Source organism: Canis lupus, chromosome 12 (assembly GCF_003254725.2).
Source record: "Canis lupus dingo isolate Sandy chromosome 12, ASM325472v2, whole genome shotgun sequence".
In the NCBI taxonomy this organism is placed as follows: Eukaryota; Metazoa; Chordata; class Mammalia; order Carnivora; family Canidae; genus Canis; species Canis lupus.
The window spans coordinates 41,016,631-41,032,950 of record NC_064254.1 but is presented as its reverse complement, the minus strand read 5'-3'; the positions used below and the strand labels follow the sequence as shown (position 1 = coordinate 41,032,950).

The 16,320-nt window shown below is 34.7% G+C and overlaps 1 protein-coding gene across 2 annotated transcripts in view; it reads left to right on the top strand.

Annotated features, from left to right (window-relative positions):
* The window catches only part of ELOVL4 (ELOVL fatty acid elongase 4), a 31,464-nt gene extending 16,845 nt beyond the window's left edge, over window positions 1-14,619 (top strand). For both annotated transcript variants that reach the window (XM_025444506.3, XM_025444507.2), the window contains exons 2-6: window positions 5,212-5,399; window positions 6,965-7,045; window positions 8,374-8,545; window positions 9,946-10,073; window positions 12,546-14,619. In XM_025444506.3, the coding sequence (XP_025300291.1) occupies window positions 5,212-5,399; window positions 6,965-7,045; window positions 8,374-8,545; window positions 9,946-10,073; window positions 12,546-12,821 (845 nt within the window). In that variant the 3' untranslated portion in view covers window positions 12,822-14,619. The remainder of the gene's footprint in view (window positions 1-5,211; window positions 5,400-6,964; window positions 7,046-8,373; window positions 8,546-9,945; window positions 10,074-12,545) is intronic.
* The last annotated feature ends 1,701 nt before the right edge of the window (window positions 14,620-16,320 follow it).

The following is a 16,320-nucleotide window of genomic DNA, read 5'->3' as shown; positions in this document are numbered from 1 at the left end:
TGGGGATATTTATACATAGGGTTCTTTCTGTAAGAAGGCCTTCCTTCTCTCTGTTTGGCAAATTCCTCTTCTTTGAGAAAAATCAAATGTCTGTTCTTGAAGTCCATCTTGTTCCATCTCACCTGCCATATCACTGTTCTTAAGACTGGCCTCTTGTATTACACTCATGATCCTGAAAAGCAATAGATTTTTGTGTCTGTCTCCTTTTCTAGTAAATTAGTTTTCAGAGGTCAAGAACCAAATAACCTCCTCCAAATCACTTAGCTCAGAAGGGGTGGAGAGTCTGACCTGAAAGTCTGTTCTATCTATCCATCATGCTATGTGATTTTAAGATAGAGATCAGGGTAAAAATAAAGACCTGTTGGTGGAGGGTATTTGCAGGAAGAAGGCCCACTTCAGATATACCATTTTGCCTCACATTTGTATAAAGGTATAATTTACACATAATAAAATTAACTCCTTTTAGCTAACAGTTTGTGAGTTTTGACAAGCACATAGAGTTGTATAACCAGTACGTGACCTTTTAATACAGATAAAATTGTATGATTAGTGACCTGTTTGTAAATAAATCAGTCCTACTTGGCAAGAGTTTTATGAAACAATCAAAATGTTCTAAATAGAAACTATTTCCTGAGAAAAAGTTAACCCTTAAGGGTCCAGAAGGGTTAAGGTAATGTGTCTTAGTAATTCTTATTATTAAAATATAGTTTTTTGCTCCTGAACTTGCTTTTTATGATATTTATACATCTTTTTTTTTTAATTTTTATTTATTTATTTTTATACATCTTTCTTAGAAGAAAGGCAACATAAAAATATGTTGTTGAAACTTTTGAGTTAATGAAAGGCTGGATAATTCATTATTTTAAGGTTATATAAAATACATGAAGCTTCAGTACTCATGATTTTCCTTTGCTTTTCTAATTCCACATCTTTCTTTCTTCTTTCTTTCTTTTTTCTTTCTTTTCTTTTCTTTTCTTTTTTTGGTTCCAGACTTGCAAGGGGACCTGTTAGTAATAGTAAATTTTTATATCATTGTATGACACTATTGTGACTCACTCAGTCCTTTATAGTGGAAAAGGGAACAAGTAAAAGAAGTATTAGATATTTGAATCTAATCAGAAGTACTAAGGGAAATATTTATGCAAATTTAGAAAAACACAAATAACTGCAAAGGCATGGAGAAATATCACGCGAATATCATCATAGAATGGGATTGTAATGTTGTGGTTCAGGTTACTGACAGTTACTACAATTTCTATAATGGTCATTGGAGATGGAATTTTTAAGAGTGTTCTGACCCTGGTGAACTAGAAGGGCTAATCTGAGAAGGATATGATGTGAACTGCAGCCGTTTATAGGCTGAAGACAGGATTTTGTTAAGTGATTGTTGATTGAATGCACAACTTGCACTGGTTGGATAAAGAAATGGGAGCATTACCTTTTTTCCCTGGAGAAAGCAATGAAGTAAAGATACGGAGCCTTATAGACAGAGCACACATGCCCTCTAAATACTGGATTGAAGTGTTGTTGACAACGTAAAGGAGGAACTGGGCAGAGCTATAGGAAAGGGTTGCTGGACACTGAAAAACTTGGAATATCAATAAATGCACTAGTGGATTTTATTTGAAGGGATAGAGAATAAAGGACTAATATGAAAAAAATTGGCCACTCATCATTTATTCATCAAATAAGTGTTGTTTAGACAAGCTGATAAGCCTTACAGTACACGAATGAGAGACCCAGCTCCTGCCTTCAAGAGGGTTGCATTTTAGAGGAAGGTCACAGGACAGTGTGATGAGTGCCATAGTGGAATAGAAACGTGCAGGTACTTGTATGCAAAATAGGTCCCCTGACCAATGAAAATTGCCTATTTTTTAGGTCCAGTTTTCCTCACTTTCAATTCCATTCTTCCACCTATTTATCATTTTTAAGAGTAATAATTTCAAAAGTTAAAAAAAAAAACTAAGGGATTATCTCATTTCTTTCTACTCAGAGGGTGATCCATGGAATAGTGACACAGAATCAGTTGCTTCCTAGAAAATGCAGAATCTTCCTAGAAATGGGCTGCACCCCAGACCTACTGAGTCAAAACCTGCATTTTTTTTAAAAGATTTTATTTATTTATCATGAGAGACACAGAGAGAAGCAGAGACATAGGCAGAGAGAGAAGATGACTCATGCAGGGAGCCTGATGTGGGACTTGATCTCGGGACTCCAGAATCACACCCTGGGCCGAAGGCAGGTGCTTAACTGCTGAGCCAGCCAGGCATCCCAGAACCTGCATTTTAACAATGCCTCTCTCCCTTGTGATTTTTTTTCTCACTGAAGTTGGAGAAGAACTAACGGAGTTCCCCTTCTTCTAACAGGGTTTATAGATGAAGGGATGAAGACAGATTGTGCCTTTAAGGGCCTATGCAGAGTAGCAGAGCTGATATTAGAACTCAGCCCATCTGTTTACTGATGGAGTCTCAAATGCTTTTTCTAATATCTCTGTTATTTCTTATCTGCTCCCTTCTCCTTTTTTACTCTTCTTTGGCCTCTGTTAGTGTCTCATATTGTCACATCTTCAGCTTCTGACTCGTGTCTCTTCCTCTCACTGTCTTTCTTATTTCTCTCTTTAAATATCTCTGTTGAAAGAGAGAATGGCACAGGCTAACCATCCAAAAAGAATGAGGATTTTTATTTATTCTTGATTTGGGGGAAATTTTGGGGCTTATTTCTCTTATTTTTTTCTACTTGTTGCTCAGAACTTACTTTGAAGTCAGCAGGAATTCTGTGTGTGATTAAGAGTGATAGGGATCCCTGGGTGGCGCAGCGGTTTGGCGCCTGCCTTTGGCCCAGGGCGCGATCCTGGAGACCCGGGATCGAATCCCACGTCGGGCTCCCGGTGCATGGAGCCTGCTTCTCCCTCTGCCTGTGTCTCTGCCTCTCTCTCTCTCTTTCTGTGACTATCATAAATAAATAAAAATTAAAAAATAAAATCTTAAAAAAAAGAGTGATAGCATTGGGGCACCTGGGTAGCTCAGTTATTTGAGTGACTGACTCCTGATTTTAGCTCAGGTAATGATCTCAGGGTCCTGGGACTGAGCCCCACGTTGGGCTCCACGATCAGCTGGGAGTCTTCTTGAAGATTCTGTTCTCTCTCTCCTCTCTCCCTCTGCCCCTCCCCCTGTTCACACATGGTCTCTCCTCTCTCTCTAAAATAAATCTTTTTTAAGAAAAGAGTGTGATATATAATCTGTGATATGAGAATCTCCTTACAGATGAGTTTATATTCCTTCTTTGTTACATAGGATTATCTCATAACAGAATCCTTTTGCTCTTTGTATCAAATGCATGGTAAAAACAGTGTCTAGTCTCTAGTTTCTGGATAGGAATCGGAAGCCACAGCTACTCCTTCTCTAGTTTCTGAAGTAAGTAGAGCAGAGCTTTAGGAATTAGGAGTTTGTCTTAAGTGTTTCTCCTATGGGAAATAAATAAATAGCTAAATACACCATATTTAAGGGGACTTTGTCACAGAGGGATACGGTCATAGCACGATATTATGACTATTATAAAGAAAAGTAAAAAGTCAGTGATAAGATCATAGTGGTACAATGCCTTCAACAAAAGTCAGCCACTCATCTTTTAAGCCACACCCTCTTGTAAGAGGATTATTCTCTCTTGTAAGTGTTTTAGTTTATTTTTAACTATGGAATATATTTTGGTTTGAGTGACAGAACCATAATTTCCATGAATATATAGATAGTAAGCCTCTTCTATAAACTCTGAAATAAAATCAGTTTTTCACTGGGTGTTGTACGCAACTTATGAATTATTGAAAACTACATCTGAAACTAATGATGTACTATATATTGGCAAATTGAATTTAAATAAAAATTTTTTAAATCAGTTTTTGTTTTTTCTTGTTTTCATATGTGGTTTTCTTTCAAATTGCTAATGCATCTTTCTAACAACCTGTATTTCATAGAAACCATAGTTATGTCCCTTCCTGACTTTGGAGACTGTGATTAAACATTTCATTTCTGTGTCCTCCTTTTATCTTATTTTCTATGAATAGTGTACAGAAACAGACTAACTTTAAGTAAGATATTTTGAAACCTAATTATCTAATCCAGAGCTATTCTGCATACATAGTTTTAGTGAAACTGGCAATTTAAGTGCGGTGGGACATAGTAACGAGCAATTAAGTTAAATTCATTTGGGCTTGGCTTTAGGAACTGATTAAAATGTAGAATTTTGTTATTGTTATTATTTTAAAAATACATTATTTTCCTCAGCATAAAACATAGAAATGTTTTATATTACCAAGCATAAACTAGACATTAGATTCACAACCTATAAAATACTGTTTAGGTTTTAGAAATATAAATTTCAGTATCTTTTTATAGTGTATTAGAAAGTCAATTTTTGTTAGCCCTATATTTCTTTATCATGCTTCTCTTAGAAATGTTACTTGTGGCAAAACTTTTATAAAATTGATTCAGGGTTGCGTATTTGAATGTTAAGGACAGTGTACTCATTTTAAATGAAATATTTACACATATGTGAGGTAAACGTTTATAGTTTTAGAAAAAAAATAAGCTGGTTATAGTCATGGCTGAATAGGCTCATGCTATGAAAGAAAAAGAAAAAGGTCTTAAATATGATGATTTCCATTTAAAGAAATGATAGAACTGTAATCCCCCCTAATTTTTTCTCCCCACTGTAATTGTACTTTTGTCTTCAGTATCCAAAAGTGTTTCAGGAAATGATTTCCATTGCTGTACCTCTTCAGTTTACTATTCTTTTCCTGCTAGGCGCAAGTAAGGCGCAACTTCCAAACTGTACTGATACATTTCACATGTTTAATATGGAAGATAGGTTTCTCCTTAAAATATTTATTTCCTGTCAATGAAGTCTTTAATCAACTTTTCATCCTCTGCTTGTCCTATATTTGTAGCAAAGTTTATTTCTTATCTTTGTTCTCTTGGTGTCTATAAAACTTAATGTATGCCACATGTAGTGAAGCATTATTTTCAAAAGCTACTCACAGGAATTGGTCTCATTCCTTTGGTTTTAATGCCATGTTTTCTGTTGTAATTCAAAGAAAAATGCCCTGCATTTGGCCAAATTAGGAAAAAAGCTAAGCTGAAATACTATAATTCCTAACAAGTTCATTTCAAACAAATTTAGTGCTTAATAAATTTAATGTGATTTTGTTCTCTCTAGATAAACGTGTGGAGAATTGGCCTCTGATGCAGTCCCCATTGCCTACACTTTGTATAAGTACTCTTTACCTCCTGTTTGTGTGGCTGGGTCCAAAATGGATGAAGGACCGAGAACCTTTCCAGATGCGTTTAGTGCTCATTATCTATAATTTTGGGATGGTTTTGCTTAACCTTTTTATCTTCAGAGAGGTAGGTTTACTAAAGTCACCTATTCTTCCCCAGGGTTATTAGAAATTAAGACATTGAATATGTCAAACCATTATTGTAATACTGTATCCCAAGATAACTGTTGGCTATTCTAAAAGTAAAATTTACTTTTTTGATATTTTTCATGTTTGGATGACAAAAATATGAGATATATGGAAAGTATAGGACAGTTTATTTATTTATTTATTGAAAAGATTTTATTTATTTATTCATGAGAGACACAGAGAGAGAGGCAGAAACACAGGCAGAGGGAGAAGCAGGCTCCACGTAGGAAGCCTGATGTGGGGCTCTATTCCCAGGTATCCAGGACGTGGGACTTGATCATGGGTCTCCAGGATCACACCCGTGCTAAACGGCTGAGCCACCTGTGCTGCCCAGGACAGTTGTTTAAAATGGAATGTTGAAGCAGACATACTAGATTCCAAAATAACCATTATTAACTGACAGTAGGAGTGATATAACTTTTCTGAGACTCATTTTCCCCTTCTGTAAAATAGAGATTAAAAACCTGCCTTCCAGATCAGAGATAAATGAAATTTTTTTCATAGTATTTGGCACATATTAAGTAGCCAGTAAATAGTTGTAGCTCCTTATTTGTAATTCTTATTCAGTAGTTTCAGGTTTGTTAACTGATCAAAATATGCAGATGTAGGATGCCTGGGTGACTCAGTGGTTTAGCACCTGCCTTCAGCCCAGGGCGTGATCCTGGAGACCCAGGATCGAGTCCCATATTGGGCTCCCTGCATGGAGCCTGCTTCTATCTTTGCCTGTGTCTCTGCCTCTCTCTCTCTGTCTCTTATGATTAAATAAGTAAAATCTTTAAAAAATGCAGATGTAAAATACTGATTTCAGGTTAAATCCTATTACATAATGTCATTGTATTTGGGTTTGAACAAAAATGAGTTAACTGTTATACATTGTTGCTGCTAGCCATCATGTACTTTTCTGGACACTAGAAAATTCTCCATGACATTCTGAAAAGAAATCCTAAAGGCTAAGTTGATACAGGCATTTTTTAAGTTATAAGAGTGGAAGGAATTTGTTTCCCAAGAGACTCCTCATTAAAATTCTGTATGAATTCAGAGAACTGGACTGGTGATGCTAAGAAAATAAACAGTACTCTTCTTTAAAGAAATCTGTAATTGACAGCTTAGTCTAGAGAATCTCAACTTCACAAAAACTTTTATTTGTTTGGATACTTTGACCTCATTTGTTTGATACAAACCACTCTGGGTCAAGAACAGAAATCAATGTAACTGTTAGATCTGAGTCATGGTTAATCCTAATTTCTCTTAATTATAAAGTAGATGACAGTTGAAGTCTCAGCCCAAGAGTTACATGTGATTTTTAATATAGATTTCAATTTTAGAATAAATTGACACACAACAAATTTTAGAAACTCCACAACACATTGTTTATTGCATTTGAATTTCTTAGACAATATTGTTCTTTAAAGTAATTTGAAATGTTGCATATTGTGTTTAGTGTTTTGAAATTCCATATCTACTAAAACTTTGCTTTAAATGTTATTCCCCCTTTTTTTCTAGTTATTCATGGGATCATATAATGCAGGATATAGCTATATTTGCCAGAGTGTGGATTATTCTGATAATGTTAATGAAGTTAGGGTAAGTACATTCCTAATCCCGTTAATCAGTAGAAGTGGGTTTAATTTTATAATCCCCACTCTGAAAAACCTACTTTCAAAGAATGGTAAAAGTGTATAGGATCATGTTGAGTCAATAAAAGTCAACTTTTCTTTAAAAGTACATAATTGAAAAATTTTCATAGTTATAGTGACCTGTTTGGTTGTATGAGAATGAATATGTGTTGGATTACTAGAATGTAGTAATTTTAAAAAGTTCCATGTTTACTGTTAAGATGACATTTTTGGATTTTTGTGTTTTGGGTCAAGAATGGAAACTCATAAAGAAAGTCTAATTCATTTGTTAAGAGCCTGAGGAAAAACAAATATTTTATAAACTATGTAATGTTTAGTAAGTTGAGCATTGCACAGTTTATATAGGTGTAAACTCAGTTTTTATTATATTTGCAGAAAATAAACTATTGGTAATATAATGTTACCATATTTTACTTTCCAGTCACCCTTGACATACAGAAATCTATAAACAGATTTCAGTTATGTACTGTTTTCTTTGTTGTTTGTACATAGGACACACATTATAGAAAATACTTGACATTTAAAAAGTTGAGTTTAGGTACTATTATAGTAAGGTTCTTGTTAAATATTTTAAAATATTCACAGAGGTCACCTCTTACTGGATCCTTGGATCCTTAATCTCAGCATGTAACATAATCTTTCTGTACCATCTGGTGTCTTAATTAGAGCCCAGGAAAAGAAAAGACTTATTCATGTAAGTAGGATTATATTTATGACCTAGGAAGTATTTGTTATTTTTGTTTGTTTGTTTCAGCTTGCAACTTTAAAGATTTTACCGCCTAATACAAAGTACTATGATTAGGTACTTGTTGCACTTAAAGCGAGAGACAGACAGACACTAACAGAGACCAGTGGCTACACAAACACACTTGCAAAAATATCTGAGGTACTATAGGCTAAGCATGAAAAACCGAAATACCTTTACAAAATAAATATCTCAATTTCTTTACTATATTGAAAAACATAGCAGTGTGAAGGCGTTTATAGCTCTATATTTAGTAGTTTGGTACTTCATGACATCTGGCTCTGTAACAGACTAAAAATTTTCTCTATATCATTGCCACTGGGTAAATAGAGACTTGGACTCTTTCTTTCCCATTACCCCCGCCCCCGTGGATAGATGCCTAGGTTTCATACCTACTTAGGCAAAAATGACTCCATGCCTTGTACATTTTGTGCAATAATGATTGTTTAGGACTAACTTAACAATGAATAAAAAAACATATGATAGTGTCACTCTGGTGTTTATAACATGCTTTTCCATTCTTTTTACAGATAGCTGCTGCTCTTTGGTGGTACTTTGTATCAAAAGGGGTTGAGTATTTGGATACTGTATTTTTTATCCTAAGGAAGAAAAACAACCAAGTCTCTTTCCTTCATGTATACCATCACTGTACAATGTTTACATTGTGGTGGATTGGAATTAAGTGGGTCGCAGGGGGACAAGGTGAGCATTTTCAGGAACGTAGATGCATATATTAAATTATGTAAATGTGTTGAATGGAAAAGTAATGAGAAGCTGGGAATATGATTTGGTCTTTAACTTGCTTTCATAGTTAATTATTTCTGTGTTAATTTCATTTTAAAGACATATGAAGAAAAAAAAGAAATTTGAAGAAAGTAAAGCTTTAGCTTTTTACCTATGGCTACTTAAATACATAAAGATTTGCCTCTGAGATAAACATTAACTAATCTTAAATATAGCAAATTAATATTTTAATGAGGAGTGGCTGTAGTGTTTCTGATTCAAAGGATACTAAGCTGGGGGTGCCTGGGTGGCTCAGTCAAGCATCCAACTCTTGATCTCAGCTCAGGTCTTGATCTCTCAGGGTCCTGAGTTCAAGCCCCACATTGTGTTCCATACTGGATGTGGAGCCTACCTAAAAAAAAAAAAAAAAAAAAAAAAGACAAAGGATACTAAGCTTTAACTTCTCAGTTAGTTTGAAGGCTCCATCTCCAGTCCAAGCCCAGAGCCCACTCCTCTAAAATGAGCCTTAAATGAACCTGTTGGTTCTTACTCAAAGGTAATTATAAATAGCTTTGTTATAAAGGATCTGAATTCACATTTTGGCCAAGATATGTCTTCAGGCTTTCAGTTGCCTATAGACTGAAGATGTTTTACATCACTGAGCTGGAAACAGATTATTTCTCTCTTGAGAACCAAGGCTATAGGTCATTATAGTAGTACAGTTCACCTTCTGCTTTCATTTAAAATTGCTCAGAGACCTAACAAACAAGTACTATTCTGTTGATATGTTTATGGGCATATCTGAAAGCAATAATGAGGCTTTAAAAGTCTATCAATCTACCTTTTATTAATTTTTTTTAAAACATCCTTTTTATTTCATTATTTAAAAAAAATTTTTAAGTAATCTCTATACCTCATGTGGGGCTTGAGCTTAGGGCCCCCACCAAGATCAAGAGTCACATGCTTTTCTGACTGAGCCAGCCAGACACTCTATTAAAAATCTTTTGAAACAATTATATGTACTATGCATGTCTTTTTTCTCTGAGAAAAATAGCTTGAAAAATAATATACGCAGCACTTCTTTATTATGGCATACATAAGCCACTGGGGTACTCCATTTGGAAACTTGCCTACTTTGAAAGTCCTTTGCATTTGAGGAACACGCATTTTTATTTATATGCTAAAAGCCAGAGTCTAAAGTTTAAAAAGACCTAATGTGATCTGAAGAGAAATCTTTTTCATTATTTCTACTTTACAGTTTTTATTCCTCATCTGTACTCAAGATTAGTTAGGAAATAATGTGGATTCATTTATTTTATGTTCAGATGGTTTATTGCCTATTAAAGTTTTCAGTATCTTGTAATTTTGTTTTTCTGAAGCATTTTTTGGAGCACAGCTGAATTCCTTCATCCACGTGATTATGTACTCATACTATGGGTTAACTGCATTTGGCCCGTGGATTCAGAAGTATCTTTGGTGGAAACGATACTTAACCATGTTGCAGCTGGTGAGTTAAATTCTTCTGAACTTTCTTCTGGTGAAACACTGAAAATATTTGAACTGACTAATTCTGAAGAGCTAAGTTATCCAGGACAATTTTCTGTTACAAATTTGGCTTTCTCTGTGCTGCAGCTGTGAGAGTTGAGGCTGCTTGGCTCTTGGAGTTTCTTGTTCATAGACCTAGTTGTCACTGCTACTAACCTTTTTAATGTTCTTAAAAGACTAAAAATAGTTCTTATCTCTCTAAAAGAAATGTTCTTTAAAAATATCTGTGAAATGGATGAGAAAAGATCTAAGCATACCATAAAGTACATAGACTTATATATGACCAGAAAAATAATATAGATTCTTTCTCAGGTGATTTTTTTTTAACAAGGTGTTATTATTACCTCTCTTCATCCTGCTCTTGGTTGAATTTTGTTTTCTGTTCCATTTTTTAGTCCTTGTTAACAGATCCTCTACATTTAGGATATAAAAATTGAAGAGAAGGCACAGAACCAAGGAAGGGTTGGGGTGAAGGAAGAGAACAAAGACAAGAGAACTCCTCTTACTGTCTAACACATAGTTCTTAGAGAGCAGAGCTAGGTATTTTCAAAGGCTAACCTTTAGAGCAGACAATTTTCAGCACTTACTCCTAGGAGGACTTCTTGTAGCATCTGGGTACCTCAGTGAAACATTCAAAGCAAGGTGTTAGCCCAGTAATCAAACTGGAAATCCCAAGCCAACCTGGCAGCTGTTCTTCAAGCCTTGGAATTTATTATAATTTGCTGTAATCATAGCATGTGTACAATTTATCAGTGGAATCACATTTGGAAATATTATTCGTCTCTGCTTTAAGTTGCTAAACAGCTGGCTGGCTGAACAGGAAACACAACTTTTGGGGAATGCTGGGTGTGAAAGATTCATTTGTAACTAAAATGCTACAGGAAGCTTCCTCCAGTTTTTGTGTAAGCTGTTTATATAGTTTGTGTAATTCAGTTTCCTCAGTAATTAGTAAATGGTCACAAGAAAATGAAGAGAGGACAAAAGTCATCTGAACTCTTTATATCTACTTTGTCAGAGTCCTCACCTGAGTCTTCTTGAGTGATGCCATACTTAATCACACCTATATGCATAAGCCTTTTTTGATAATTTAGGTTCTAAGAACCATTATGAAATCAAAAGTTCTTAAAACCTGCATTTTGCCATGGAGAGTTTAAAGTTTTTCAGTCTAATATAAATTTGGGGCTCACATGGAATAAATTATTTTAATAATTTTTAATATACTAGTTAATATGGGTAAGACTATACTTAAAAGAGAAACCACAATTGCCCATTCCAAATAGGATGTTAATTTTGTGAAGAGTAGAGTATTTCCAAGCCATAAGTTCTCACAATAGTTAATCATGTAAGTGAATCTTGTAAAAATTTAACCCTTGTTAACACGTGGAATTTGTAATTCTTATATTGAGAACTATTCATTTGATATGTTGGAATTTCTACTGATTTGTCTTATCTGAATTACAAAGCATCTTAATTTTTTCTTCTTTTAAAAACTTTTAAAGTAGAAAGTGAGTCTTTCTTTTTGCACTTATTATCAAATATCTACTAAATTTTACCAAAAATCTAAATTTGTAAAGAATAATGTTAATTCATTTAGAGAGAGAGCACACACGTGTGCACACATGGAGTGAGGGAGGGGCAGAGGGAGAGCAAGAGGGAGAATCTCAAGCAGACCCTGCTGACCATGGAACCCAGTGTGGGGCTCAATCCCATGACTTTCGAGATCATGATCTGAGCTAAAATCAAGAGTCAGATGTTTAACTGAGCCACTCAGGCACCCCAAGGAGAATGTTAATTCAAATGCAGTTTTACCTGTGTGCTATTTTATAAGAAATAAATAATGATAGGTTCACTTTTAAAAGTATATGTACCATCTTGCTGACAGTTTCATGGAAAGAAATCAGTCTAAAATTTGGGAGGAAAAAAAATCAAAAAGAATATATGGTACTATTATTTCATTCTCTTAGGCCATTGATAACTCCCTATCATTAAACATTATTCAACATTATCCAACAAATTATTCATTGAATCCAGACCCTGTGCTAAGGACTCAGGAATCCTCAGAGAGCAACACAGAACCCTACCCTCTGAAGTTATATACTAGTGGAAAGATGGACAATGAAGAAGTTAAGAATTACAGATAATTGTAATTGTTAAAAAGAAAAAAACCCACATAAAACGAAAGCCCTCATTAATGGGGTTGAGAGGCCAGCCGGATGGAGATCCTTTGTCCTAGCTGGCAGGAAGCTCTTCCTGAGGGGATGACATCTGAACTGCAGCCTGATGAGAGGGAGCTGTAATCAGGCATGGAAGCCAAAGAGCTATTGAAACTTTGGACACTGTGGCAAGATTTGGGCCTATCTTAGCTAAATAGAAGATTCTGGTGAAGTTACTCACTGTTCACAGTAAACGTATCCTACATTGTTTTGTTTTTCAGGTTCAGTTCCACGTGACCATTGGGCACACGGCGCTGTCTCTTTACACTGATTGCCCCTTCCCAAAATGGATGCACTGGGCTCTCATCGCCTATGCAATCAGCTTCATATTTCTCTTTCTTAACTTCTATGTTCGGACATACAAAGAGCCTAAGAAAGCAAAAACTGGAAAAACAGCTGTGAATGGTATTTCAGCAAATGGTGTGAGCAAATCAGAGAAACAACTAGTGATAGAAAATGGAAAAAAGCAGAAAAATGGAAAAGCGAAAGGAGAGTAAATTGAACTGGGCCTTAACTGTTGTTGACAGTGAGGAAGCTCCCATTTCATATAAAATTTCAGGGAAAACAAGCAAATGAGGGTTTTGGGGGTGGGGAGAAAAAGGCAAATGTGCTCTATGTCTTAGTAACCTTTAGATAGAGTAAAGTGTTAAATACAATGCCCGGATGTTTTATTTATGAAGTTTTATTTTAAACATTTTTTTTTTATTAGCCTTGTTGTCGTCCAGACCAAAGCAATCATTATGTGACTTTGGAGGCTCTCCCTCTGTTCACATCCGTTTGTCTAATGCATGACATTTTTCATGTATCTTATATACAGTCATTCTTCAGTCTGATGATCACAGAAACACAGTATGAATTTTTTGGCTAAATTACTATTACCTACTGATTACAATCAGTTACCTTACATTTTCTAGTCCAAAGCTGGAACTGTAGATACTTTAAAATTTGCACATTTGAATTCATTTGCTGACTGGTATGGTCAAATCTCTCCACCTCTAGTCTGAATATACCCTTTTGGTTGTAATTAAATTTAAAGAATCTGATGATCTCTGTAGACTCTTAGAGGCTTGACGATGATGGTGTTGGTGAAAATAAGAATTACAGTAAAATCCTGTCTAGTGACCCAAAGGTCACCATGACTTGCGGCACAAATCACTGTGGGAAACAATTTTTGATGAAAAGACAGCCTTTCAATACTCCTATTACTATCAGAAGTATATTATGAAAATTAGGATTATTGTCTGATTGGAACATGAAACAACTCATATCTTTATAAGTAACATCAGAAAAGAGTTACATTTATGTGCTGTTAGAAGAGAGTATGTTGATTTTTATCAGGCTTTCCTTGTTTTGATTTGTGGCTGTTACCGATTTTTCATATGTGGAAATATACCTACCTCTTCTGTTGGAAAGAACATTTAAAATTAAATAAATTTTAATTAAAAAATCAAGGAGTCCTCTAATGTAAATTTTACTATTAGCTTTCGAATCCGCTAGTATTTTTTTTGCCTTTTTTTTCTTTTTTTTTAACAAATAGCATACACCCAACTTTTCTGTGAAACTATCCTTCTCTTTCAATGTGATTAATTTTGGAGTGATATTTTCCTTATAACAAAGTTGCAAGATCTTATTTATTAACTAGATATGAAGTATAAACCCATTTTGGTGCAATATTCTTGACTCCTTGGTGCTAAAGATCATTAAATTTAGTGTATGATTGTTACAAGGTGTTAATTATTAAGACACAAAATGAATTAAAGTGAAGAGTAGTCAGAACCAGAAAATGAAGTTTACTATGTGTAAATGGAGTGTTTCATGTAATATAAATGAACAACTGGAAATACACTAGGAAAGAGAACTTGTACATTGTTTTATTACATTGGTTAAATTGTTAGGGGATGTTGACCAGGGATCATTATAGAGAAAGAAAATGTGACAACAACAAAAAAAGCATGAATATTTCTAAGTTATCTCAACATGTCAAAACTGCATGTACAGGATGTATGCTGTTTGTGCAGACGAACTATTTTAGAGTATTTTGTAAACTATAAAATATTTATTGTGCATTAAAATTACACTTTTCCCCAAAGGCATGCAGTCATGAGAAATATAGAATATTTGCAACATTTAAAATAGTTTGGCCTGAGAGGATTCAGCACCTTTGTCTTAGCTGCTCGGTGTGTAATGACTAGAGATTTGTAAATCTTTGTGAACATTCTGTACTGGTTCCCCAGACCTCTTCATTCCCTGCTACCTGATTTTAGCACAATAAATATACAACTGCTGTGGGAAAAATGTTTTTTTTTTGTTAATCAGTTTATTACATAAATTATCTGCTAGATGTTTATTTGATTCAGTTGTTAATATTGTAAATTTTTTTTTGCTGCCAATTTCTAATGTAGAAAAGATGTGAAACTAGAACTTAGAGTGCCTAAAATTTCTGGAGAAAAGCTTATTTTTTAATGATGGCATATTTTTACTTTAAAAGTTAGTCCTCTTTGGAAGATCTTTTGGATCCAGACATAAAACGTATAATTTTCTTTTAAACTACTCTTGTCATTTCAAATGTAAGTTTTAGCAGTTTTTAATGCTGTGGGTTTTTTGGTTCCAAGAATAAAGTGGAAGAGCTCTTGTGATCTTACGTTAGATCATTCAGCTCTTACTACACTTTTTAAAGTTCATTATCTTGGATGACTTTAATCTGTGATGTATAGCCTGTTCTGATAACTTTCATAATTTCTCCTCAGTCATCACACTGAGTTGCATGCCTCATACCTAAAAATTCATGGAGGGGAACTGCGTCCTTTTTTGGTAAAATTTTGTCACTAACTAAAGAAATGTTTTCATGCACAGAAAATGGAATTTTTAACATACTTGAAATGGCTAGAAATACCTTAGGCAGATGACAGTGCATTTTCCAATAGAATTATGGATGACTGTATCTCTTCTTTTTTCTCTTTTCTGTGTTACTCTTGATTTCATTTTGCTGATGGACACTGATGACTGATTTCACTTTTAGCATTATTAACTTAGTCATTCTCTTTTTTTTTCTCTTTCTGCACACTTCCTAGGTATTCAAAAATATTTTCATATGGACTTTTATATTCACATTTTAGAACATGGAGTCTAGTGGTTTCATAGTTTATTAGGAATATTTTAATTTACAGATTTGTTCCATATGTGCAACTCAGTTATCCTGTAAGTATGAAAGAGAACCTAGAGGTGATTTTTGCTACACTATCCATCTGATAATACAACAATCCAGGCATTATGTACTGATAATTGGCACCTTTGCGAGAATGCAACATCATACTGAGCTGTCCTGTTCTCTCAGCTCTTGTCTTGTTGTAGCCTAACACTCAGCCAGCTGAATTCCTAACACTGTCTTCTTTATGGAGAAAAAGAGGGCCGTAGATTATATAGGAGCTCAAGAGGAGTGCTAAGTACAGACCTGGGTGAGGTAGGTCGACTTGGGATCCTGCTGGGTGGTAGATAGGGCTAGCAGGGCTGAGATGTTGAGCTACACACACAGGAACTTAAGACCTGCTTCATGAGACTGGTCGCTTGCCTCCTCAGCATGCAAACAATTTTGACAAGTCACCTTGGAAAGCAAGTCCTTCATAGTGTATTTTAGCTTAATCTTAGGTGTTATTTAGGCAGATGCCATCTGAACCAAAGAAACAGTTATGAAGAGGCAGGGGAATATAAACATTCATTATTTCAAAACACTACAAGATCATATAAGTATTAGAAGTTGATTTCCCTCATTGTCTCCCAAATTTCCTAATTTCCCTCTTAAATTATTGAGGAAAGGCACAGCCGTGAATTGAAAGGCATACTTTTTTTTTAAGTTATAAAAATAGTATGTAACATGACTTTACATTTCTGAAGGGGATTCAGAGGTAGAAGTTAATTATAATTGATATATAGAACTACTCAGATGAAGACAGATTTTAGAATTTATCAGTAAAAGACCATGTGAGTTATGAAGAACGT